General features: G+C 47.4%; 1 protein-coding gene across 1 annotated transcript; it reads right to left on the bottom strand.

Moving 5' to 3' along the window:
• Positions 1–1,435: 1,435 nt before the first annotated feature.
• LOC125939860 (uncharacterized) lies at positions 1,436–25,794 on the bottom strand. The gene is made up of 5 exons (XM_049655356.1): positions 25,731–25,794; positions 12,614–12,949; positions 9,514–9,674; positions 5,438–5,731; positions 1,436–3,019 (listed from the first exon to the last, which is right to left on the bottom strand). The coding sequence occupies exons 1-5, from the start codon at positions 25,792–25,794 to the stop codon at positions 1,436–1,438; spliced, it is 2,439 nt and encodes an 812-aa protein (XP_049511313.1).
• Positions 25,795–27,618: the final 1,824 nt, after the last annotated feature.

Below are 27,618 nucleotides of genomic sequence, written 5' to 3'. Positions count from 1 at the left end.
CTAGAGAGACAGCGGAGCTGATGGGCACCTATAGCTAGTGTTGTCTTTTGGGCTAGGCTACGCACTTCCAAGTCATCCCCAGCATTTTCCGGAATTATTGATCGATTATTGATTAGCTATTGATTGGCTATCGATTGGCTATCGCAAGGTATTGGCCACGTATATGGGCTAGGCAAAGCGCTACCAAATCGTCCCTAGAATTTCCGGAATTTATTGATAATTGATCGATTATCGATTAGCCCAATCAATAGCTAATAAGTTTAAGTAGTCCAAACCATGCTTAGCTAGACTTTGGTTCAGCTTCGCTAGTTCACAGGGGTATGTGCCATTGCGCGTGGACCCCTTTCTGCGCTACCGCCAGGATCGGTCCACATTTTTTGTCCGCGACGGACGGACTAACGGCCGGCTTAAACAGCTCCGCTGTTAAACGTGAAGTTGCCAGCCCCAGGCGAGCCACTTCGCTGGACAAAGGTACTTGAAGGGTGTGACGTTGCCGTGAGACTGATTCTATTCGCCGATCACTTAGAGTTCTTTACTAGGCAATGCTTTGTTTGGGCAGCGATGGTATTAAGCGTGAAAAAGCCACGGTGTAGTGGTGAACAACGGAATGTGGAACGTTTCTTGACGCACTTGTTAGTAATAGTTATTTAATATTTAAACACCATAGAGGCGGTATGCTCCAATGAATATTCGTTTTTTTTTTTGTACTGCAAGTTATAGGCACTGTATCGCAGTGCATACTTATCGATTGTTCTATGGGAAAGAAATTGGTGGCGACTAAGAAATGCTGCTTGTGAGCAGGAAGGAACAGGAAGGAGCATATACAGTGTTCCTTCAGAAAGCCAATACATACTACAGGAAGCTGCTCTCACTAGTCGTGCTTCCTTGCACCATCAGGTTATCCTTATTAAACAAAGCAGATATACAGTAGAGCTAACAATATTGAACATATTCTCTTTGATCGAAACGTACACAAGGAAGGAGCCACAAAAAGCTACTGAGATTACCAGCTTGACTGGGTGGTTTCCTTTTTACACTGCTACAGGAATTTGTAAAATCTCTTTTTACATGCATTACCGCTTTTATAACTGGCCTATTCACAGAGATCTAATTCACTCCTAATACAAACCTTTTAACAAAACACAATCATCTACATGAAGTCGCGCGTAGAATCACCACCGTACGACTAACGTCAGTATTAGATTCGGAAGTCGTGCATTCACACAATGTCAGACAACCTTGTGTAAATGATAATGGGGCTTCGCGCAAAGAATGATATAAAGGAAAAGAAACAATGAAGAACAGATCAGCGAAAAGGTTTGTCGCTCTCTCAGAGGCGATAAGCACGTACGAAAACAAGACACCCATGAGAGTCACGGGTATGCCAGATCGTCTGGCCAAGTGGCGTGTTCGTCAGCGGACAAGTCAATCAAATCTAAAACGCGCACAGCTTCGGTGCCACCATAGGGTCATCATCGCGGCAACCGAACGTCTTGTGGAACTCCGGCATGCTGGACGCGGCAAGCGTGCAAGCAGCAGATGCGACGTCCTTCTCCAAGGAGTTGAAGTCCTGTCGCGGCTTCCCGCCAGCGCAGAGGGAAAGGCAAGCCCGCTTGAAGAAGAGCTCCTCTGATGAAAGTTTGGCGTCATCTACCGAGCTGCCCTCTCCAATCAACGGCTTGTATCGATAGGCCAGCCTGATGGCCACGGCTGCCGCGACCGCCTCGTCAAACTGTTGTTCAGTTTCCAGCGGCGCGTGAAATGCGGCCGACTGGTCGGCGTAGCACTTTCGTAGCGCGCCGTAAGCGGTCGCTGTCTCGTTCGACCACGAGGACCCGGCGGCCTGCGTGCCGATGAGTAGGCCCAGCGCTTTGCGCGCCATCTGGACACCAAGCAGTGCGATGTTGGCGTAGCTGGCGCCCGGCAGATCGTCAAAAAACATCGGCGGCACGGCGAACATGTGCGGCACCATGATCTTGCCAGCGGCGGGGTCGACAGCCAGCTCGACCTCGACGGTGTCCACGTACTCGTCGTCGTCTCGCACCGCGTCCGCGTCGTGGTCGGCGTCATCGGCTAGCTTCAGCCTCTTCAGCACGGTCACCTTGTTGAAGACCCAGTCGTTCTCGCGCATACCGAAACTCGGGTTGAAGCGGCTGTCGCCAATTTCTTGCTCAGACAGGGAGCTGTTGCTGAACATGGACATCTGCAACTCCTTCGACTTCAACACGAAGCTTTTCCGGTCATCCTCGCTCATCCATTTGAGGTCCTCGGCGATATGCTGCTCGATCGCAGTCTTAAAGGCCGAGAAGTAGCTGTCCACGGTCAAGGCGGTCTCCGACGAGATGGACAATACCTTGGTCAAGGACGGTAGCCAGAGGCGTTTGAACACCGCCATGGTGTCCTGGTGGCAAACCTTCTGCACCAGTTCCGGTTCGAGCTTCGAACCTGATGCGAGCATGTAGTCGAGCTTCAGGATGTTGACCGCCACCAGTGCCAACGGGTACACGTCCTTTACAGGCATTGCGTCGTGGAGAAAAACGGACGTGATATCGCTGCACGCACCTTTGAATTCTCTCCCGATGACAGTAGTGTTGGCGGGCAACATTGGTGCGTCACCTACAGCATTGACCAGCGTAACCCATTTCGTAGGCGGAAACTCGGTGCAATCGTCATCTGAAATTGGGACTGGCAGGGAACTGTGACCACGCGTTTCCTTAAGCCCGATGCTATCATCGAGATCCAAGCATTCTTTGATCACCGTGGCATTGACGTCCTTACCTGCGATGGCTTTCAGCACGGATTCGAGAAACGCTTTATTTTCACTGTCATCGCCGATGTTGGGAAGCCGTCGTTTGAAGGAAGTCCACCTGTCTATTTCAAAGTAGGTATCGGAGTCGTCGTGGCTCGTAGTGATCCTGAAGAGGGCGTGCAACCGATAGACGTAGGAGAGCCGTATGAGTTCAGCAAGTGCAGCATCCGCGGGAATATCTTGCCATGATTTTAGGCTTATGCCAGTGACCTGTGACAAAGTGGTTCCATTTTAGAGACTGCACAGAAGCAAGTGAATTGGTAGAGCAGCTGCCATTGTAGGTACCTACAAACTTGTGTTTACTGCGAACGAGGAAGTGTGGTCACTCAATATACTATCTCACTGGTAAACTTCCTAGATGTGACTGTCCTAAGACTTGCGTCATTCGCCACAAATAGGCTTTTCACAGTGTATTCGCAATTGGTAAGTTTGCTGCTATCTCTGTAGAAACGCTATGAGTCATGCAGCAATACGCAAAGTGACGCAAATACGCCCATACGCCCATACTAAGCGAAGAGTAGAAATACTACTGCAATTCTATGCATTGCAGAATGACGGTCACGAGCAGATAAATGCTTGCAGCGCTAATTTAATTCATTAAGCCGTGAATATTGCAAGCTAAAGATGTTGCTTCAGATGTTGCAACATGTATGCAGTCAGCAGGGCAAATTTTATTAATTGTAGGATGGTGGTCACGAAGAGAGAAATGTTTGCAACACTAATTAAATTCAATAATCCGGGAAGAATGAAAGCTAAAGTTGTTGCGTAGCACTGACAATTGGGCGAGTTGGTACGGATGCATGGCTTCAGAACGGCGCAACAAGGAAGACGAACAGACGAAAGAACACACGAACACATGCAAGCGCCGACTCACAACTAAAGTTTATTCCACATCACAGAGCAGATTATACACACACATGGTTGCGTTGTGTGTGGCCACGTGTGTGTATAAATCTGCTCTGTGATGTGGAATAAACCTTAGTTGTGAGTCGGCGCTTGTGTTCGTGTGTTCTTTCGTCTGTTCGTCTTCCTTGTTGCGCCGTTATTAAGCCATGTAAAGTTGTTGCGTTATGCATGCAGCTCGTCGCAGCTGTACAACTAGGTTCCAGATACAAAAAAGCGTATTGAGAGGTTGCGACCTAGAAACAACTGCTACGCACGCGCGCACACACACGCACGCACACGTGTGTGGCTGCTAATCTTAGCCAAGCTCTTCGCATAGCAAAATGGTCTCCAATCCACGCTGTGAACGACAACTAGAACGATAACCCATTGCGCCGTGGGTTGAAATTATTCACGTGGCGACATTCACATGCACTTTACATAATTATTAGCCTTAGACGTTTCGACGGCCTGCGATTTGGCTTGCGCCGCTACTTCGTGCACCTCCAAAAAGTGGGCCAGAGAGAAGTTCGCCGCGCCTCGTATGCACGCTGCTCTTCAGGAATCCTTACTATACGCGGCCTTCCCATAGAACTGTCACAACATAAATCAGTTGCTAGGCGGGTTCTTCTTTGACATACGAAAGTGCAGTTACGCCACTCCCTGCTTCGTATGCTATTCAATTACCGTCGCATCGGCAGCTTGCGTAACAGTCATCTTTACCGGGAAACATATGCGGGGAGCACTACGTGCTTCGCGTTGCATGTAGGCGGAGGAGCGCCTTATTATCAGTTATGTGGTTCGGATGCTTGTTTTGAGCTTGTTTTTTATTGAAACGTATGCTGTTTTGTATGTTGCATGCGTGATTCCAAAGAATGTATGCACTGTTCGCTTCACTTTGCTGAATGCTTGCAGCCCCTGCCTTACGGGGGTATGAGTCATTGCATTTGGGGGTATGAGCCATTGTTGATGATAGTTTACTGTCGGCGTTACGTCCCGAAGAAATCTCGGGATCCTAGCCAGAGACAGCTTCGCTGCAAAACATATTTCACAATCACGGAGCAAAATACGATTTTAAGACTTACGGCGTTCCGTCGTCACAGGCCTGACGACTGATCACCGTTGGTCTTAAAATCGTATCTTGAGCTGTGTTCTTGAAATATTTTTTTTCTTTAAACAGTTGGGCTAACGTTAAATGGGACACCCTATAAACCTGCGGCTATTATAACCGGAACCGAGGTGCTTGATTTCTAGCGTTAGCGGCCAAAAAAAAAAAAAAGGGTACCAAGGAAAGGCACATGGGAAATGTTTTTTTTTTCTATATCATTCTAAGTATTTAAAGATGCAGCCTAAAATTGCGATAAACATTTAATTCCTAATTAACACGAACAATGAATATGAAACTAGAATAACTGATAATAACTGACAATAACTGACTTTTTGCTGCCAGCGGGAGTAGAACCCGCAACCATCCCCGTTCCTTTAACTGCTCTCATTTTACGAAGCTAATAATAAACTTAGCCATCGGTCTTTGATTATCTATCACGTTCTATACCAGAAACACCTAGCTTTCCAGTGATTTTTTGTCGTCATTTTCTGTTGAGCTCGTGGAGTTCGTCTAAGAAGACCTGGCTTATTTTATGGGGTTATTTATAACCAGGTGCAATTAAGCCATCTGGCGAATGATTAACCTATCTGTCTGTGCTGCAAAGTATACCGACAACGGCGTCACCATAGCAACGTCACCTCAAACAACTTCCCCACTGTTTCCTGCAGGGTCCTCGGGACGCTCTTGTAGGCGACGCAATACGAGTAGTAACGTGACACCGAGTCGGCGGGCTCAGCCCACGACTTCCGCGCCATCATCTCGCGGTGCCTCCTAGCGGTGTAGTTTCGCAGCACGTCCGCCATGAAGGAAGACGCTGGTGGCGCTGGCGTCGGCGGAGTCTCGCGTGGGAGCCAGTGGCCGCAAACATGCCGGTAGAAGTCGTTGCATGGCTTGATCTTCTTGTCCACGATGGCTTCCATGTATCGCAGCACCTGTGGCGGTATAAGAATTACTCGCGTATTCTGGAACGTTCCTACACGTCGCATTTGATTTCGAATTATTTACTACGATATTTGATTACATTCTAGTTGAATCGGGGTGGAGATAAATGGTTTGTGTGAGCTATCTATGTGTCACCATATCGCAATCTAAGACTCTAACCTTTTCTTCTTTATTTCTCACAGTAACATACGCCTGTGATGATCGCGCCCACATCTCTTGTCTGCTTTTCTTCCCCACCATTACTCTGAAAGTCTCTTGCTTATCTTAACCGCTCACTGAGCTTAATGCTCCCGTCAACTTTGAACCGTGGCGTTTCTGGAAGGCGGACGTTTGCTGCAGTTATGGAATATCTTGGCATATTTCTTTACAAGGCGCTGAGTCGCCTAATTTTTGTTTCGGCAGTAAATATTTCGACAGTAAACACTGATACAAATATTTACTCCTCTATGTTCTGTCACCCTCCCTCCGCCCCTCTCGCACACATACTGAAAAGGAAATAAAATAAAAAAGTTCTCGCACTTTCACCTGAAAGGCGAATCATCAATTGCGATAGCAAATTTGTTGAGAGCTATACGGAGTAATGATAGTAGCTTTATCAGCTGTATAAACTTGGACATGCAGCAGCACCGGCAGCACGCAGAACTGTTGTCGACGCCGTCGGCGTTTTGCCCGCGTTCGCACAAAATGCGTGCGGCGTTGGTGACTGTTGCCGGAGCCTCTGATATAAATAGGCACTTGGTGCCGCAGCTAAACGTCGCCTCCCTTCCCTCCCCCTCCCCCTCCACGGCCTTTCGTGCGTCAGAAGAAGGCGCGTTTGCTCTACATATATGGTGATTGTAAAGGAGGAAAGAGACGCCTACTTCTGCAGCCCTTAAGGGAGCACGGCACAGAACGCGCGTTTGTTCTCCGCCGTGCGTTCACTCCCCGTGAAAGCGCGCGTCCCTCGCGCCCTTTCACTCGCACATACAGCGTTCGGCGGCGCGCGGCGACGATTTCATCTCCATTGACGTCATACCGAACCTCACGGCGACGGCGACGGCGACGCCGACGGCAGAAATCTGCTTTGGAGTGTCCATATAATTGCTGTCGCAATAAAAGAATGTCGCAGTTTCGCCCGAAAGGCGAATCATCAATTGCGATAGCAAATTAGTAGAGAGCTATTCGGACTGGGGATAGTAGTTTTATCGGCTGCATAAACTTGGACACATTCGCTTACTACCTGAATTAACAAGCGTGGTGTCAGCGCGCACAAGCAAACATGTAGAGATCACACTGTATGACCACAGACGACTGTGAAAACGCTGGCAGCAAGCGCAGCCGCCGCAGTGGGCAAAGGTTCCTGCGGTCTATCGCTTCAACGGAAACTGAGTGGCGAATGCACAGCGCATACAAAGGTCAGAGCCGCGTAGAGATAAGAGACGGTGCGGGCGACGACCACAGCTGGCAAAGTACGAGCGCGGTTGTTGGGAGAGTAGAAGCTGCGCCCCCCGGCTCCCTCCCGCGCTGCCTTCCCGCTTTCTTGCTTTCGCGTGGGAGATCAAGTGGCAAGTTTCCGTTGCGCCCGGTTGCAAGATACGCCTTTGGTGCCGGAGCACAGCGTCGCCCTGCCTCCCTCCCTCCCTCTCATACCCCCACTTCCTTTCGCGCGACGGTAGCGTTTGCTTTCCGCTGTGCGTTCGCTCTCCGTGATAGCGCGCGTCACCCGCATGCTTTCGCTCGCGCATACGGCGCGCGGCGACGATTTTATCGCCCTTGGACTTTATACGGAACCTCACGGCGACGGCAGAAATACGGTTGAAGTGTCCATATAATTGCTATCGCAATAAAAAGTGATTGGCAGCGTCACCCTTGGACTGGCAGTGATCACGGTGCTTCAGTGTGAACGCCTATACGAACGCGTTGCTGGCAGAAAGTTTGTAGAAAATAGTCGTTAAACATTGGAGGACGCTTAAGCTTCGCTTGAGTGGAACGCGATAGCATTCAAAGATCCCTGACTGCTTCTCACGGTTCCCGACGACTATAGCTTATGCAACCGTAATGGTTACTGGCAAACTCTGGCAGTTAACGCTATGCACGTAGGCGAGCTTTCTGTTTGAAACTCGGCCTCTTGCGTGGGCCGATCCCGAACCGCGCAAAAGAAATTACATCATTTTCAAGTTTCAGTGTTTGTTTCGCACTTTTAATATTTCAGCCAGAGAATATTTAACATAAAAGTCATGCGATGTGGGTGTTTTGTCTCATGACATTTGTTTGTGGATTCTCCTTCTCAAAGTTCCGAGGAATACCGTTGTCATGAATGTGACATAAGGGATGAACAACATTAGTGATAAAATGGTGTGGCAATATAACCCGCATATAATGCGCTACATATAAGAAGGCGTGCGCTATACATATACCTAAATATATTCGGAGGCCCGGCGTGGTTGGGGATTATTTTCTCGGCCGCGGACGCCGCCGCCAACACCGACGCCGACATCGACGCCACATTTTCTGCACACTATCTTTTAACGCTGTCGCGTTAAAAGAGCTGCACCTTAAGCCCGCAGGCTACGCATACGCGGTTATAGACTTTCTAAAGACCGTCTGAATCGAATTATGAGAGGACGTCTTATACCAAGGCGCCGCTATTTGTCTTACACGCTTGACAAATATATGACGTGAACAAATGGCACAGTCTGTACGCTAATAGGCCACAAATGTCACGTATAGGGTAAGTTATAAAGACACTGAAGAGAAAATTATTTTGAGCTGCATTAGGCAAATCACGCTCGTACGATACCTAAAAAGTCAGTCTTACCGCTGTTAACATTGTTTGGCGAGCTCTGGAGCAGACGCGAAAATGAAATATGGGAGGCGACTGGGCCTTAGCGTTCCTGCACCTACTCGACGTGACGCCATAGTTATTGACGGTGTCCCCTCGGGCCCAGCTAAGTTTGTTGCTGGCAAAGACGGACTGCATGTCATTCTATAAAGAGGCAAAGACTTAAATTGAACTGTGTCGAGAAATTTTACCCAGAAACAACAGCCCATTTACGATCAATAAATACGATCAAATCCACTACGTCACACTGAAGTACGGTCGCTCGTGTTTCTACAGGAAATTCAATAAAATTGAATTTTGACCTTAATTTTCGGTCTGAACAATGGATCTCTTAAAACGAAATAAAAAGTTGACGGCGCTTTCATCCTTGGGAGAGGATGAACGTGATTATTGCGATTAACAATCTACCTTATTTGGATAAATTATTATGGTATGTGTTTTTTATGTTATGCTGATTATTATGCAGAGCGGCGCCTGCCTAGTGACATGCATCCAGTGACCCAAGTTCTCGTCAAAGAGGTTCATTGAAGAGCGCGGCACATATATGGTAGCAGATGTACCCAGGGGCGTATTTCCAGTGGCACATTCTCAGTGGTACATCCAAAATTACACGTACCCAACGACCCAAGTTGTCGTGAAATAAAAACGGCTGAATCCAGACATAGATAGCGAAAAGTGCATAAAGTATCCTAAGAATGCTAATGGCATTAATAAACAAACAGATAAATTTGAATGATTATCTTATCAATCTAAACTTGTGGATTCTCTTTAGTGTTTCTTTAAACATGGATGTAGGGGCGAAGAGACGGGTATGCCACCGTCTCAACAGGAAGTTTCACCTGCTACCGAGCAATCAAATAAGCAAGAGCGATATATTGCCTCCGAGATCGGGTGGCAGGCGCTGTCTTCGCGCGCCGTCCAATCTCGGAGTCCACGAACGGAATTTCTTACCTCCTTGCATGCCGGGTTAACGCAGCCTTGTCCTACAATGGGCCGGAACAAGTTGAAGACCAAAACGCTCATGGAGATGGCGATGAACGCAATCAGGCAGGCCGCCAATATGACGCCTAAGCGCGGGCGGATAGAGACGTTGTCTGCGGTTTCCGCAACAGCTGCGAGTGAGAGACACACGTCAGCAGAGTTCGATCGTGATAGCTGACACAACAGTTTATGGAGCAGAAGCGCGGAGAGATCAGCCTGAGGTACCCACAGAGCGAAAGACTATAGGGACCATGGCATTATAAAAAGAAAAGTTAATTTCTTCTAGCGCACCCATTCAGCGTGGACTGAGATTATGAACTTGTAGAGCATGTCATCACGAAGGCGTTCAGTATAGAGCGCAACCAATACATGGGCACCGAGGGGCAACAAGACACACGCGCACACTAAACTGTGTGCCTGTGTGTTTTGTTCCTCCGAGTTCATGCTTTACAACTGCGTTACACTGTACACGTTCGTGATGCCACGTGAGATTGTTTTAATGCACTCCGTTGGTACTATATATAACAGGCGCATATATAGGCTGCGCCACTTGATTGGAGCTTGCATGCTTCGGCTGCGAAGAAAAAGAAAGTTGGAAGGCGGTTGAACCTCCAGTTGAAGTCGACGAAAGACAAAGACTTCCTGAACGAGTTGGGGTTGAGATAAGGGCGGACTCACTAAGCACCGCTTCAGTCTCGCTCTTTACATGCAGCCAGCCGCCACCGACAACGGCCACGCATGATGTCACCCTACTAATCCGTTAAAACTAACCTGCCGAGCATGACGAGGCAGCCTTTGACGAAGATAGGCCCACCTATGGAAACGCAGGCCTGCGTTTCTGAGTTACCTTATCCCTGTTTGTAGCTTTGATACCTTAGTGTGCCACTCCATCTGTCGGCCCCTTTAGTAATTTTACATTTCCACTCGACCAAAGCATCGCGTCACATCAGTGTTGCACACGTTCCTCTAAAACAGGAACGAAAGCTCGTTCCTCGTTCCTTCCTAATATTGAAACGAGTTCCCGTTACAAGTTCCTTTAATGCGAAAGGAACGCGTTCCAGTTACACTTGGAACATTGGAACGTGTCGTTACATTAACGTTACATTTTATGATTCTTTAATTAAAATATAGTGTTGGATAATCCTGAGGCGAAATAAAATGACGCAATTTAAAACTCACATCGAAGTACGTATATTATACGAATTTGAACATCACCAGCAGCAGATTATGTGGAAATAAATAGAATCCAAAGAAACGCTATTATAAGAATTTTTTTTTTCAGGGAGCACCAGACATACTCCAGACATGTCTAACTACAACTTTGGTGCTCGGCTATTACAAGTGCAACACATATGGCACTTTCCACTTGGGTCTTCAAATGCGCAGTCAGGATACTGCGCTTCAGACGTGCAAATAGAAAGTTACTGACATGCACCAATATAATTAAATTTCTTGCACAAGGAACCACATCGAAAGAAACAATACATAGGCGTTTATTGAATGCTAATTCAATATTGCAGTATGAGTGGGAAAAAGAAATGTCCCAGAATACATATTCGCAACTTAGTTAAGTCCTTTGTTCGAACTTGGCAAGAGTTGAATCTCGATGTTGGTGCCTGACAGACGAACCCATTTTTCAAGCGAAGCTTGTATGGCCTCACAAGTGTTAGCGGTGGTGGTGGTGGTGGCGGTGCTACGCTAAACCTTTATAGAAAACGTGTCGAAAACTCGCGTCTCCTTCTCTTGGTACATATCAAAATTGGCATGGAATGGTACGAATGTATGACTAACATGACTGATGGGTCATGACATCAATAACATCACATGGTTGTCAGTTCCGTCACGATTAACGATAATAAAATCACGTGTGGCCCGCATTGGATATGCGGGTATGAGCTAGAGGACAAGAAAGGAAGGAAGGAAGAAAGAAAGAAAGGATAAAGAAAGAAAAGAGAGAGAGAGAGCGAAAGAAAGAAGGAAAGAAAGAAAGATAGAAAGAAAGAAATCACGTAGGGCTCATGCCGGGGCCGCACATTTCAGCTCCGCTCCCAGAGTAGAGCTGGTGCGGGGAAAGCTGCGCGAGCGCCAGATCACGTGACGCGCTCGACCAATCAGGGTCGATTGGTGTGTCACGGGGAGGTAAAGGAAATGAAACAGGCTTGGCGAGCGCTCCGCCGGGCTTCCCTCGCCTCAGATCAGTTTCGGCGTCCGGATGGGAGGGCCGCGCGTGGTGTGCTCCGCCGACGGAGCAGGCTGCATTTCAACGACGGCGCCGCAAACTAGCTCAGGAAAGGGCACGTCGTCGACGCACCGATTTTAGCGAGAGGGCGTCCGAAGCCCTGGTGACACAGAGCCGTTCCAGCGAAGCGCTTGAGGGTACTGCCGTGTTGTACTTGAGCAAAAGTTGGTTCAATCCCTCGACGCTCTTCTTCTGCGACAGCGGGTAGTCAAATGGTACTAGCAAGTACGGCGACAGCTCATCCTGTGCCTCGGCTGGAAGGGTTCGGTGCCCGTGAGGACGTGAGGACTGGAAACATTCCATCCGCCGCGAAGTACCTCGAGTGGCGCTGCGATTCTGACGTCATAGTTCTTTTGCGGTAGGCCGGCATGGAAGAAAGAAACTACAGGAGGGAGCTTCACGTGACAATCTTGAAGTCCAGTAATAAAAAAATACAACGTATAACTCACGATAAAAATGCCCCACATTCACGTGACAGGCAAGTGGTAGTTTTTTGTGCCTCACGTGGTCGCCCATTCGCCCTGCGTGACGTGCTGCGTACGTGCGTGCGTCCGTTCAATGCCGTGGAGCGTTTACAGAAGGAGCGCCGTTCCCTCTGCCGTTCCTTCATAAACGTAACGAGTTACCGTTAGAGTTCCACCGACCCTTAATGGAACGGTGGCGTTCCTCCGTTCCTCCCAAAAGGAACTAGTTCCAGGAACGCCATTCCGTACAACACTGCTTAACATAGATTCCAATGTGTGCGTTGGATCTGCATCTTTTTTTTTTTTCGTCACGTGTACTCGTTATACTGGCTATAGGTGCGAAACTGCGACCGCTGTTCAGACTCACGTTTGTCGGCAGGAGTTTGTTGCTTCCCGACTGGCCTCCGCAGCTGCTGCTGTTGCTGCTGCTCCTGGTGCTGCTGCATCTGCTGTTGCTGTGATTCCTTGCTGCCTGCAGCAGCTGGTTGCGACAGCTGTTGTTGCTGCGGATCCTCGGGCTTTACTGAAGCTGGTTGATTCGAGTATGAGTTCTCCGGTTCCTGGCCCTTTTGTGCTGGTGTGTTCGCCTGCTGCGGTTGTTCTTGGGGTGGTTGTTGAGACTGAGCCTCTTCTTGCGGCGGACTCGCCGCCTCGCCTTTCGTGTTCGGGTCCGACAACACTTCATCATGATGGCTGGGCGAAACTGAAAAAAAATTGTGGGCTTATATTGTGATATTGGAAGAATACTTTACGCCTAAATATCTGCTAGAGTTAGACATCTGTTTCGCAGTTACTGATTGTATCGACTGCCGTATGAACGCGACGCCTAACAGGGGTAATACGGCGAAAACAGTGCTGACATCACATGTTGGACTATTTTTCCGTTAAATGAAGGTCGTAGACTTCTAAACCAGAGAAAGGACACTGGCAAACCTAGGAGTGCCCTAAATAATTTATGATAATAGCATTTTGCATACTCGTACATTGTCGTTTTCGTTTTTCAGTATATTTATGCGCCGTGACGTCACGACGCACTATGTGGTGACGTGGGATCAGGACATCGCGACGTGTTTGCACTCACTCTGGCTCTGTCGGTCGTCTGCTATGCTGCCTCAGTCAAACTCTGAACTCAGGGCTATTTGCCCAGGGTTCACGGGAGTTCAACTTTTTCGTGAACCCTGCGTATCGCAAACTTGTCATGCTGATAGCACGCACACAGGCGTCCCTTCCAGAAGCGCACGCGCGTAGACTTTTGAAAATTTTACATCTATAACCGGTACCTAAGTGGAACACGATTAAGAGTGTAAGCCAAGTAAACACAATGACCTGCATAAGTGTTACCATTACCCGCTTGACTAAAACCTCGCTTCACATTTATTTCCGTATGTGCGTTGAGTCCGCGTAATTTTTGAAGTCTTTCTCGGGCTACCTAAACGCGAAAAACCTTGTCTGTCTGTCAGTCTGTCTGTCTGCCACTCGATTCAACCGCCTGGTCAAAAACCGATGCAACCGCCCCCCCCCCAAAAAAAAAAAAAAAAAAAAACCAATCTACTAGCACTTGTAGCACGGGGTCTACACGTCACCATTATACAGCGTATAGGAAACCTCAGGCCTATTTGAGGCAAAATATATCTACATAACCGTAATCCGCAGTGTTAATTTAATTACGAATACACACTTGACTTGTTTTTACGTTAGTAAATGACAAATCAACGCGTTAGAAATGGTGTCGAAGAGACGCTACGCGTTAAAAACAAGCCGACTGAAGCCGCGGCTCTGTAGCCGGCTTTAAGCCAATACTAATAAAAAGTCCCAACAGATGGCACGAGAGCAGGGTGAACGCGGGAAATTTGAATTGAATTCAGCAAAATCTCCATTGCATCCATCATGGGAGTAGTGAGAGGGGAGGGGAATAACGTTAGGGGTGGGAGGGGGAGGAGAGAGGGTGTTACATATCAGGGGTGGCAGAAGACTGTCGTCTTTCGACGTCATTTGCAGCGAAGCAAGCAGATATGCGGCCAATTTTTTTAGTTACGGATATTCGTGACACTAGCTGCAGTGCGAAAGCAGCATGGCTTGTCAATCAGGAACATTAGTGCGCAGGCCGTCTTACCTGCGCACTGAATTTATTTCGTCTGGGACCCACGATTCCGACAGATCAGCATTCTCGAAATGGAGGAAAGACTACGACGTTCTGCAGCTGAGGACGACGTCACGAGTTCAACTCCCAGTAACTGGGGTAGTCTTTCGATGGGGCTAACCTTAAAAACGGTCGTGGTCGAAATTAATACGGTTGATGATTAAGGGAAGCCTCTGTTACGGCGTTCCTCCTAACTGATTCTGCAGACTAACGGCGTTAAATCGCCACAATTTAATGATTTTATAGGATGCACTACAGTGCGAGCACTAGCACAGCCGTTTTTGATATGGAAAGCCAGTGATCGCATAAGCGATGCGTCCGTGTACAGCGGACATAAGGAAGCTGCTCCGTACGCTTTGTGACACGCGAGTTATGTCAGTTGTTTTTCGTTAGGCTTCACTTTGCGAGCCCGTGATGTGATTGGAGCACGCGCGCCCGACCCTTTACACAAATTTACGCAGATCCCCACTTTGACAAAAAGCACCAATACACGCACCGTCAGCGTAACCTGAAATGCGAACCGTATGTCAACTGATGGAAATGCCTATTCCGCGTAATAATTAATATAAGCATTTCACATATAATCGAGTCGGTTTCGATGCTCCATCTCACAAGTTGTTTGCAGCACTGCCGATGGCACGAAGCGAAATATATGACGCGCTGCGGAATATAGTTCCGGGCGTAAATGTCTTATTACTGGCCGGATTAGAGAGTTTTATTTCGGCTTGGAACGTAATACCTTACAGCGATACGGGACATGTTAGGACCTTATAGCGCATGCGCGCAGTATATCACGAATTACGTATAGTGTGGCGGTGAGCAGAGGACGCGGCGCGTATGAACACATCTCGAGGGGCACTCGGCCTTCCTATTGGCTAAGCAGTCCCGCAGCTGCCTCAGTGCTGCAAACGACTTGTGAGATGCAGTATAAGCAAGGAGTAGTCGCAAATGTAAGTTTTGGAGTCCGAATTCAGCCACTGCTACAAATTCAGGTAAAGCTGGTAACGCAACTACGCATCAAAGTCGTTTTCGGCTTATCTTTTGAATTTATGCTGATAGTGCGTACGTTTCTATGAATAGAATAAATTAGTTCGACACCTGAGGCCACTAAAAGCAAAGTGCTGGCACATTTAATAAAGTTTATTTCTTCTTCTTCTTCCTAGTTGCCAACATCCCGTCTACCTCGCCTTTGTCTTTTCTTGTTGTTCTTTTATCACCATTAACGTATTTCTAATCCCTTATATTTCTGCTTAATTTCAAAGAGTTTATATATTTTCCCTGCGGCATACGTGTGGTCTAATCACCCGCAAGCAGAGAAAATTTAACCTCGTACACCGGCCAAATGTTGATACTGTGTTTATGTGGACTACGCCTTCCTTACTGTTTATGTCTTCAGCACTCTTATATTGCTGCTAACATGAAATATGGCCATGCTGTCAAATTCCGACCCTTTAATTCGCGCATGTGGCAATAGTGTGCTCAAGACCCCAGAAAACTCCCGGTACTGTATTTTTGACAATAGAGTTAGCCTAGGAAAATTAAGTTCTTTGTACCGTATTTGGCTATACGTAGAAGTTTTTGGTGCATTCAGATGTAAGGAACGTGCCTCTCGCGTCGAGCGCATGTAATTGGCTTTCTAGTTGTACTTAGCTATAAGATTCATTTGTCGAATACTCTAACTGCAAAGTAAAACTGGTGCCAGCTTGTGCGTGTGTGTGCGTGCGTGCTTGTGTGCTTGTGTGAGTGCGTGCGCGCGCGCGCGCGTGTGTGTGTTATTGTAAATTGCGCTCTTTCAGTAGGCTTATCCGGAAGTTGTTTGGAGGCTGCGTGTGTGAACATAGAAACCCAATGGATGCTGACAAGCTGAATACATTTACATTTTGGTGGAATTTGACAGTGTACAAAAATGATACTTCTGGACAGTAGAAACTGGAATCGGATATTGGATGAGTACTTAGCTTGTCGTTGCAGTGTATAGCTAAGACCCTTTTAGAAAGTGTCGATCACGAGGATAGTTTCAAAGGACGCTAAAGAATAAAATTAGGTAAGATAGATTAATAAATAATAGATAGATTAATAACCAGAGAAGACGCAAAACGAGAGTCTGGTGGCGCCACCACTTTGAAGTTCCTGCATTAGCCGGTCGTTACCGCCATGTAAAATTTGGCGGCGTCCGCTCGTGCCTGTGAATTTTCTTATCTGCAGAAATGGATTGGATTGCATTCTAAAGAAACCAGGAACTGAGCTTAGCAAGTTTAGAGAACTTTTACAGAGCCGCGACCACCCAAATACGAAATATACGTTGAAATCAGTGACGTAGCGCGGACGTTCAGGCGCTAAGACATCGAGCGAAATAAAAAAAGACAGTTTCGCCTTTGGTTTCTCGTCTTGTAATCAACCCTTTATGATAAAATTAGCGAAAGTAGTGTTGTGAAAGAATACATTGTCGTTATGAACTGATTTACTGTTTCCCCCGAGTGTCCCTTTGAATGTAGTGCGTGTTTACCATACCTGAAGCCACAGCGTCAAGATGCTTTCCTGCGTAGAAAAAAAGAAAGAAAGAAACGTGCGAGCATTTTGATTGCATAAGCCCTATGAAGCAAAAAAATATTGAAACCAAGTGAGCAACCGTGCTTACGAGAACAGGAAAGTGAAAAAAAAAATGTGGTTGATCCCTCTTATATAGGAATCGGTATAGAACACGAAAGTGAAACGTGTCTTCACAGAAGTAGTGTAATGTTTATTGCACATTGATATATAATGTCTATTGGTGTTTTGTGGCTAAAGCGCCCTTAGGCGTTGATGCACCCACGCTGACGCCTGGTGGCACGTCTCCTCCATCACGACTACCAACGTCGATGACCATGAGCAACCGTCGTGCATATGGAAGCTGCACTACGCTGCACACGCTAGCACAACGCGAAAGACGAAGCACGTAACTGACACACTAATACAACGCGCAAGACAAAGCACGTAACTGAATCGTCACCGAGTCAAATCAGCGCGTACAGCGCGTCGTAATTGCAGCCTCCGCGATCAACTTCAGAAACATTTTCAGAGCTAATTGCGGAGGCCACGCTCCGCTGTGCTGAGTACGGTGAACGCCACTACCAACGCCACCTAGGTGGCGTTTGTAGTGCTTCTTGATGCCAGCGTCCCTTCGAATGCTGGCATCGAGGCGTCGTAGTGCTGAGACCACCGAAGCGTTCACTGTCGGTGCGCGTTAGTGTCATAATGCAGTACTTCTCTTTTCTGCTCGTAGGCGGCGGCACCGCCCCGAGCAAGAGCGCGGGTACACGGAGGAGTGTTAGATATATAAGGCGCGTCTGTGTAGCTCTCTGCAAATGCGTTTGTGGCGCAATGGGTTAAACGCTCGGTGATCTATCGTCGCGGACCGAGAGGTCATGGGTTCGATTTCCAAATTTTGCATGTTTGTGGAACTTTTTCTTCTGGTTTCTTTCTTTGTATTATGTTCTATGACGTATTTCCGTGACGGAAATACGTCAGTGAAGTCTTGGTGGACCCCGGCATAAAACACTTTCGTGTTAAAAAGAACAGGCGTATCTGGCGCTCTGCTTTCTTTCGCATAGACGAGTATGTATCTTCGATACGTGCATGAGAGTTTCAGTTTTAGGTGAGCATCCGACAATGGCTTTATCGTTTACACGCGAACGGTCTAACAACAAACAGAAAGAAGGAAAGGAAGAAAAAAGAAGATTATAATTGCCTGTCTTACCCTAACACAATTGTCACCGTTGTCTAACAATTGGCGAAAATTTCAGTAACAATTTGCTAACGCAGTTTCACTGAAAGTTTAACAGCGTCAACAAGCTCTCCGCAGCATACCAAGTTTATGCCAGACGGCTCTCCCATATGTTGAAAGAGTGCTTTCGGAATGCTCGTACAAAACGCCCCCCCCCCCCCCCCCCCCCCCCTGTACGCGAGAGATTGAGCCGCGATCGTCGGCTTTCCTCGCATGCTTTCGCTTTCGCTTGCACATATAGCATACGGCGGGCGGCGAAGGTGTTATCACCCTTGGACTTTATGCGGGACATCACGGCGACGCCTACAGTGACGGCAGAAATGCGCCTGGAGTAACCATGTAATTGCTATAGCAGTAACACGGAAACGTTCACACGTCTACGCTAACTCTTAAGGGTAAGTTGTGTTCCAGCGTAGCACGCACGCACGGCGCAGTCTGGCGTCTATCGTAGTCAGCGTGACCGGCGGCGTTTGGCGCTCTTTGGCGCCGTCATTGCTGGAATTGAACATGGCCTTGCCGAAGCCGCTACGCCAGAGTGCGTCACAGGCTAGCTTGGCTGTCCGGCAGCATCCTGACCTACAATTCGGGTGCACTGAAAAGACCGTGCTGAGTTTTCGCCTTCACCAAGCGAAAAAGCGTTCGCCCTCCACGCACATCTGCGCATGCGCTGCGGAAACAGCTGATCGCCGAGCTGTTGCGGACCATGTTCAACACGTGGAATAATACAAGTGGGCAAATCTTCGGCGATTATGGCGTCGCCGGCGTGACGTATCCCACTTCGCTGGCCGCTGATTGGCACGCTGAAAACGCCAGACTATAAATTGCCCCCTTAGGTGCATATCATTAACCAGGTCAGCTGCTCAAAAGCGAAATCAAATTGGGCAGGAATACTTTTCATCCCTACTCCGTAGCTGGAGCCGTCACCGATACGGCTCGGTCAAGTCGGCGGAAGTTTAGGCGCAGACCATTGATAGTTTCCATAAAAATGCGTTAGAGGCGCAGACGAAAGGAACACATGTGACAGCACGGGCGCTGAACTTACAACTATGTATTCCAATGTGTTCCTTCCAACTGCTTTACTTCCTTACAACTTTCAACTCGTATGTGCTCCTTTCGTCTTCGTCTTTAGCGTGTTTTTATGAAAACTGTCTATATGGACCAACTCGCCCAAACCAAGGTATTGTTGACGTTAGATAGTTTGGGCAGGAACCCTACCGGCTGCACTTGAGATGCAGTTTGCGGAGCTCATTCGGCAAGCACTTCTATTCGTGTAAACAATCAGTGAAGACGTGCATCAACGTGGTAGAAATAATTGATGTGTCACTCGTGTACTCTACTTACGTCTGCTTGTTTTCGGTTTGTGCCGCTTTTCTGCAAAGGCCAAGCAAAACAAAGGTTCATGCGATGGTGGAGATTTGGAATAATTAACAGGTGACCGATCAACAGTTTTCTCCAATTGAAACTCTAATTGAAAAAAATGTCGCAGTTTCGCCCGAAAGGCGAAGCATCAATTGCGATAGCAAATTAGTAGAGAGCTATACGGAGTAAGGATAGTGGTTTTATCAGCTGTATAAACGTGGAATTGCAGCAGCACCAGCAACGCGCAGAACTGTTGTCGACGCCGTTGGTGTTTTGCCCGCGTTCGCACCGAACGCGCGCGGCGTTGGTGACTGTTGCCGGCGCCTCTGGGGGCGGCTCGGAGGTTTTTGACGAGATCAGAATGGGACGCTCGTCCAGCAGCGTCGGAAATCTTACCCACCTTCTCGCCTCGCAACGTTTTTATATAAATGCGCATTTGGTGCCGCAGCTAAACGTCGCCTCCCCTCCCTCCCTCCCGTCCCCCCACGGCCTTTCGCGCGACGGAAGAAGTAGCGTTTGCTCTCTATATATGGTGATTGTAAAGGTGGAAAGATACACTTAATTCTGCAGTCCTTCAGGGAGCACGGCGCATAACGGGCGTTTGCTCTCCGACGTGCGTTCGCTCCCCGTGAAAGCACGCGTCCCTCGCGCCCTTTTACTCGCACATACAGCATCCGGAGCGCGGCGACGATTTCATCGTCGTTGACGTCATACGGAACCTCACGGCGACGACGATGACGACGCCGACGGCAGAAATCCGCTTTGGAGTGTCCATATGATTGCTATCGCAATAATAGAGCATTTCCAACCAAATGTTGCATTTACATGCAACCATTTTGTCGATATATAACAGTTGTTCTTTTCAGCGGCGTTGGAATGCACAGTATGGAGTTAGTCTCATTTCTAATATATATATATATATATATATATATATATATATATATATTTATATATATATAGATGCATAAACCTTGAAGAATTTTTATTTTTACTATACAAGATTATTTGAAAGATGATGTCTCTTTGCTGTTAACGCTGTTTTTTCTTCATTTTCTAAGTAGTCCATTTCGGCATAAATAGTCACAGGAAAATAACCTTGCGTTTGTTTATCATTCGCAACTAAAATTTTATTGCGATAGCAATTATATGGACACTTCTACCAGATTTCTGCCGTCGCCGTCGTCGTCGCCGTCGCCGTGAGGTTCCCTATAGATAAAATCTTCGCCGCGCGCCGTATGCCCGAGCGGAAGCGTGCGGGGACGCGCGCTATCACGGAGAGCGAACGCACTCAATCACCCACGCGCAAGCAAGGAAGCGGGAAGCCAGCGCCGAAGGGAGCGTGGGGGGGGGGGGGGCACTTCTACGCTGCCAACAACCGCGCTCGTCGCTCGTCCGCATCGTCTCTTATCTCCACACGGCTCTGACCTTTATGCGCCGTGCATTCGCCGCTCAGTTTCCGCTGAAGCGATAGACCGCACGTACCTTCGCCCGCTGCGGCGTATATACGCTCGCTGCCAGCGTTTTCACAGTCGTTGTCTGCAGTCGTTCAGTGTGATCTATTCCTGTTTGTTTGTGCGCGCTCACACCACGCTTGTTCATTCAGTTAGTAATAGTCGGGCCACATTTTCCAACGCACGCTACACATGCAATGCTGCCCGGATCGGCAGTGCAGCACTACAGGTGTGTCCCTTCGCACGCTCTGCCCACGGTAAGCGCTTCTCATTAACACCACGGTTTCACACGCGCCTTCTCGTGGTCATCGAGTCTCTCTTCATGTCGGTCTACTTACGCCGCAGCACACCTGCTTACTTAATCAGCTCATGTTTACTACAATTCATATTGCTACCAAAGCCGCTCACCTTACTTCGTATGACATTGCTGTGTTGCTATCGCATTCATTGCTTCGCCCTTAGGGCGAAACTGTGACATTTTTTGTAAAGAGTGACACACACACACACACACACACACACACACACACACACACACACACACACACACACACACACACACACACACACACACACACACACACACACACACACACACGCACACGCACACACGCACACACACACACACACACAGAGAGAGAGAGAGAGAGAGAGACAGAATGTTGCGTGTTTTGCGTAGGCAAGCAAGGGTATATTGAGCACGTGCACACCACTCAAGAGTTCACATGCGCACAAAGCTGACTCACCACCAGTGGGTGGATGTTCTTCATCGATTGCGGCGCTCATGGTTCCAGGGCCTTGAAATTGAGTGAAAAAACGTCTCTACTTAGCAGAAATTAGGATAACAAAATTTGAGGTCAATTTCATTAGCCTGCAATACTGAACTAGTTGTTTATTTATTTATCAACCTTATAATAATAATTGCAGGTGGTAAACGTTCAACGTTGCCAAACAATGACCGCGTTTACATGAACGCGACAACTGGCGCATCGCATCGCATCACATTAATTTTCTAGTGCATCGCATCCATGTAAACGGGGATAATGCGCTAGGAAAGCGCGTCGCATTAATGCGTCAGGCAGGGGTGGATTGAGACGCGTAAGTCGACTTTCGCAATGCATGTAAACGCGATTACAGCGCATTAGGAATTATAGGAAATACAATTTGCTGTGGATCTGCTGGGCGCTCGCCGAGCTGCTTCGTGGCGTGACGCCGGAAGCGTCTGCAAGCGCTGCTTTGCGTTCAATGTGCGTGTGCCGCCACCAGCGCACCAGGGGTGATGCGCTACATGTAAACGCTAGCGCATCGCATTACACGTGATGCGCTAGGAAATGTGATGCGCTACTGTCGCATTCTGTCGCATTCATGTAAACGCTGCTAATGCTACATAGTGGTACTGCTGCTGTTCCAGTACCAATGCAGTGAAGAAAAAAAAGCTAGAAAAATACTAATACATGGGTACAGAACACTTTTTTAGTGACGACACACTTATAAATTGATAATAAATCCTGTGATACTGTTTGTTCAGAAAGGCTTTTCCACACAATTATATTTCTTGGGAAATAAGTATACTGAAAGCAGCGTTAGCCGGGTTATTGCTAGGCCGAACCCGCGGTCCATTAACGAAACCCGTTGGAAACGTGAATAGGGTCGAAGTGTCAATGCTGTGGTTACCGTTGACTAGTTGAAAGAAGAAGAATCAAGAAGTGGTGCACCTAGGCCATTTTTGCACCAGTGCAAAATTGTCTCGTGTCCAAGTTTATATTCGTTTCACATAGTGCAGATTAAGGGCAGAGCGAGGTCACAGCACTCCATGCATTTGCGGGAGTGGTAGTGTGGGACCAATAGAGGTGGTACCGGGTCGGTTCTGCAAGAGGTGGAAACTGGCACTGAACCGCAATGAGATAGTTCAAGAAGTGCATGGCGAATCGAATCAACCTTTGGATATCGTGGTTAGAGGTCGTGACCATGCGTGGCGTGAATACCCATGCCGTTTGCTTTACGACTCATTTCTGTTCAAAGCATGAAACACTAGAGCCGCCTTCCTCGACATATTGCAACCATAACAGACAATCTTCACTTTTGTTCAGCCCCAGCTAACATTGTATATTAGGAAGGCAGAATTTTTTTTTACGTAACCACGATGTTTTACTTTAGTAAGAACTGTATAACCACGTTTCTACGTATATCCAAACTCATAATAGGAACCCCACGAAACAACCCGCGTCTTTAATCTAACCATATGTATAGAAAAGGTTTTCGCTTTACATTGCTTTTTTTGCTTTCAAAGTCCTTTACCAAGTCACATTTTCGGTTCAGTTAACTTGTGCTCGATAGTAATGAGAAATAGCCACAGCGCACGCGCAAGACACACCCGTAAGTTAGGTCCTGGCTACATCACTGTGGCTACTCTTGGCATTTATATATATTGTCTGTAAAACACGTGAGCGATGACCATGAGAATTTAGGTTACGCATTTGTGTTATTTAGGTGATGGGAACCGTGTTTTCAATGAACGCAGTTGTTAATATTTGCTGAACAGGTACTATATGCACATATTTTTGATTAAAGTATGCGTGCGGATGCTCTAAGATGCCGTGAGGCGAAGAAAGGTGACTGCTTTGATGCATGTATTATGGCTCGTCTACAAATTTAATACATCAAGTGCTGAAATCATTGGGTTTTTATACCCGTTGTTACACTGTCCTTTAATTGAGACCACGGAAATGGAAGCTGGAACCATGCTGCAGAAAAGTCCTGATGAAGTCACGCGCGTGTTCGGGGTAAACGCGCAGCCGGGAGCAAAACTTTGAAAGGCAACGGCTGCCGTGAAAGAAATAGTGTTTAAACACATATTGCAACCTAGACGTGGTGGAATGAGACCAACTGGCACCATGCGCATGTGTGTTTAGCGAGTGCAATGTTTTCCTACCTGACCGCGCAGGAGAATACGTAATTTATATTTTCATCTACTACAGTGGCCTCGCATTAAGGCTAAGTGTGGATAAACTTGCGTAGAGCCTCTCAAAACGCGACACAGTTTATGCATGGAAGAACCTTCAAAAAAGTGAGGACCAACAGGAACAGAAAGAAATTGCAGCCAGCTTACTCTTTCCGCTTTCTGCTGTAAAATATGAGCATTTTTATTAATATTAACAAAGAGAGCACTGAGTGTTAGCGTAATGCACTTTCTAGGAGGAGCTAACTTATCGTAGCAAGGTCGACCTCGCATTTACCGCAGCGCATGGCGGCCACAGAAAAACAACCAACAGCTATGCGTGCCCGTGAGTACGCATGTATTCAAACCTGTACGAGACACTTATGACGTCCCAGTTCAGCTGTAGCTCCCACTACACTCAACATGGTGACCGTGATGGGAGTCTTCGCTGCTCCCAACATAGTCGCAAATTCTGAGTCACGCCTACAAGCCCCACAGTGGCGGCCTGGTGACCAGCGACTACCCTTATTTAATCTAGTTGAGCTGCGCTTAAAGCGCCGACAGTGCCTGATACGACAGGATAATTTCGCCATCAGTTCAGATTAGGGCAAATGAGAGGCTCGTTCAACAGCTGCTGATGGAAGCCCATAGTTTGATAATCTTATCACAGCATGTAATCCTCCGCAGCCTTTCACATGCGTTTTCGCTCCCTCGGCATCCACAAGGCTTGTTCAAGGTAAATCGGGTATGCAGTAGCTCGCCCATACGAGGGGGTTTATGAAATAGCGACACTGTCATTCACTTATGTGTAGCACGAGGCTTCATCTGCTAGCTTCTTGGTTAGCTTCAATGGAGCGATCGCCCAGGAAAGGCGCTGGCCCTGGATTTGATTTCCTGACCAGGACAAAATTTTCTGCAACTTCGAACTCTCTGAGAAACCCGTACGAGCATCAATTAGTCTTCGTTACAAGAACACATTTTCCTTTCGTTGTTGGTCTAATAGTCCACCGGTTATCTGCTCCGCTCATTTCTTAATTTCAACTACTATATCTGAAACCTGCAGTAGTCGAATGGCGTCGACTGACATAGGACAGTGCCACATCGATACCACTGGGCGAGGCCTTTGCCCTGCAGCGAGTAAGCTCTTCAGATATTGATGATATTGACGACGGTAGTGAAATTAAGGCCTCAGCTCCCCAATTACACACGCCAAAGCACCACTGCATTCGTTAGAGCTGTAAACATTCAGCGATGAAATCATCAGATGGAGTCGACTCAGGAATGACTTTGCACTTCCCTCACATGACCTTTCATCGGCGTCATCATTATCGTTATCACCGTTTATTCAAAGCTGGCGTCACAAGTTATAGCATAAAAGGAAGGGTAGGCTGCATTTTGCGGCCTTGTAGAGCGAGGGAAAATTCACGGAACAACCATGGCGTTTTGACTATTTCTTGAGTTCATAATTGGCTAAATTATAGTGAAATACTTATACGGTTCCTATGAAACTGGCATCTTTTGCACACTAGCCAGCCTAAATTTTGCAACTTTGTGCGCACCAAGGTTGCTAGATGAAAGTTAATTAGGGTAGTTCAGTTTAAATTTGCATACCGGAAAGCGAGTTGAGGGATTTTGGTTATTTGAAAAGCACATTAGTTCATGGACCCCAGCACCCGTCACCGCGCGTGGGACGTTGGTCAAATACGTCTCGCACTCTCTGCTGCGCTACGTTTAATGATACTGTTAAGTCTTCTCTGAAATACCCATGGCAGTGCCTGGCCAAACATGCAATGCTTAACTTGGGCCTAGTTCAGGCGATGCCCCGCGGTACCTCACCTGATCGCTTCTTGTGGCGTTTCTTCTTATCGGGCAGGGACTCCTGTAATGGCGCCGTCTCCATGGCGGTGCTATAAAGAAGGTAGCGCGAGAGCCTAGACGTCGCTGGACGATGTGCTTCCCTGAGTGCATGCGGCAGGCTTCGCGAGATCTCGCTCTCGAAGCACGGTGTCACGCGAACCTTAATGATAATGACGATTATGATTACTCCAACCTTGATACATACCGACAACGGGGACTTGGCCATAAAGCTAGCGGTAGAAAGAAAAGAAGACAAAGAATTATTACTATCTTTGTGTGCATCAACTCTTGGGAACAGCGACGGCTAGGTTTGCACTGCCATCCCGAATTTTCGTGTATGGTCAATGCGATTTCAACTCTAAATACGGAGCTTAATGTTTCCTCTTCTTTCAAACAAACTGAGTTGGGTTCGTTTTATTTGAGTGTTATAATTTATTTCTCGTTTTTCTTAAGCTCATTCTCTCCAATCTATCTCTTTTGATTTCGATCTACCTATTCTCAAATTTTGTGTTCCTATTTCCTGGATTTCTTATTTCATATTCAACTACTCGGTTCTTGGCCAATCCGACGCATTGGGTATAGGCCACTAACTTTAAGAATCTACGTCTGCACTAGTAGTATATGATTCAATGAGTGACGATAATTGGCGCGTGATTCGCATCTCGAATCACTTTGCGTGTATTCGCGGGCTTCTTTCACGCTCGGAAAAACACTTTTGTGTAGCACGTATTTAACAACAGAAAGGCTACATCGGGAGTTTTACAGCGAAAGCTGTATATGGCTAGGCGAAACGAAAAACCGTTCGTCCCATGTTTCTCTAAACGTCTCCATTGGCTGCGCCGTCAGTGACGTCGTTCTCTACGTCGCACCCAAGCGTGCGCGCCATTGGCAGTGCAGTTAGTGACGTCGTTCTCTGCGTCGTAGCTGCTCTGCCCGCAACGCCTCCTCCTCGGCTTGTCGTTATCGCATGCGTTCGATATCTCGCGATAGCTCGGCGTCGTGGTTAGCAGCATCTGCCCGCCATTGGCGCTTGCGTTCCACTAGAAACACAAACATGTAACCAATAATTGAGAAACGCTTCAATGCAGCGTCGGGATTAACCCACTGCTAAACACCGGGGCCGCACGTCTCAGCTTCGCTGGTTAACCATGTGTAAGGAGTGCTTGGGCGGTGTTTTTTTTTTTCATGTTGCTCTACAATTTTCTCATTGACACTCTTCATCTAAATATAATATTTGAGAAGTTGATTAATTAATGAAAACTACTTATGTAATTACGTTGGAATGCAAAAAATAATATGAGTATCTCCAAGCGACGGCAAACATTATCTTGGTTCTGTCCAGCTACGTGGCATTCGCATATATTGAAATCTTTGTCAGTGACACTTGGGGATGTTGATAGATGTTGATGTAGAGCCTAGATGTTACTGGCACATACTCCCTCGGGTGGCTTGGCCAAGAACCAGGTAGTTCAATGTAACAATAAGAAAAAAAGGATTATAAAAGGATTATAAAATAATGCAAACAAAATTTGTGAATATGTATGTGAAAATTAATAGATAGATTAGTGTAACAGACAACACAGTGAGCACGAGTGACTACCAAAACGTCGTGATGCTTAGCGCCCGCGTGACCACTGTATGTGCATCGACGTCGCTACGTGTGCACATCCTGGGGAACAAAATTTAGGCATGTACGTAAAGCTAGTAAAATAAATTAATTAGTTCCCCGCCGGGGCACTTCTCCGTCGGCGTCGCCGCCGCTGGGAGGCGGCCCTGAAAAGTTCGGAGCTGGAAGACCAACTCTGGGCCGTCCGGCAAGCCGAAGATGCCGCCCGAGTCCAAGGACTTCGAGCCGACACCTGAGGCC

Source organism: Dermacentor silvarum, chromosome 9 (genome assembly GCF_013339745.2).
Source record: "Dermacentor silvarum isolate Dsil-2018 chromosome 9, BIME_Dsil_1.4, whole genome shotgun sequence".
In the NCBI taxonomy this organism is placed as follows: Eukaryota; Metazoa; Arthropoda; class Arachnida; order Ixodida; family Ixodidae; genus Dermacentor; species Dermacentor silvarum.
The sequence above is the reverse complement of the archived record's forward strand: the minus strand, read 5'-3'. Positions and strand labels throughout refer to the sequence as shown.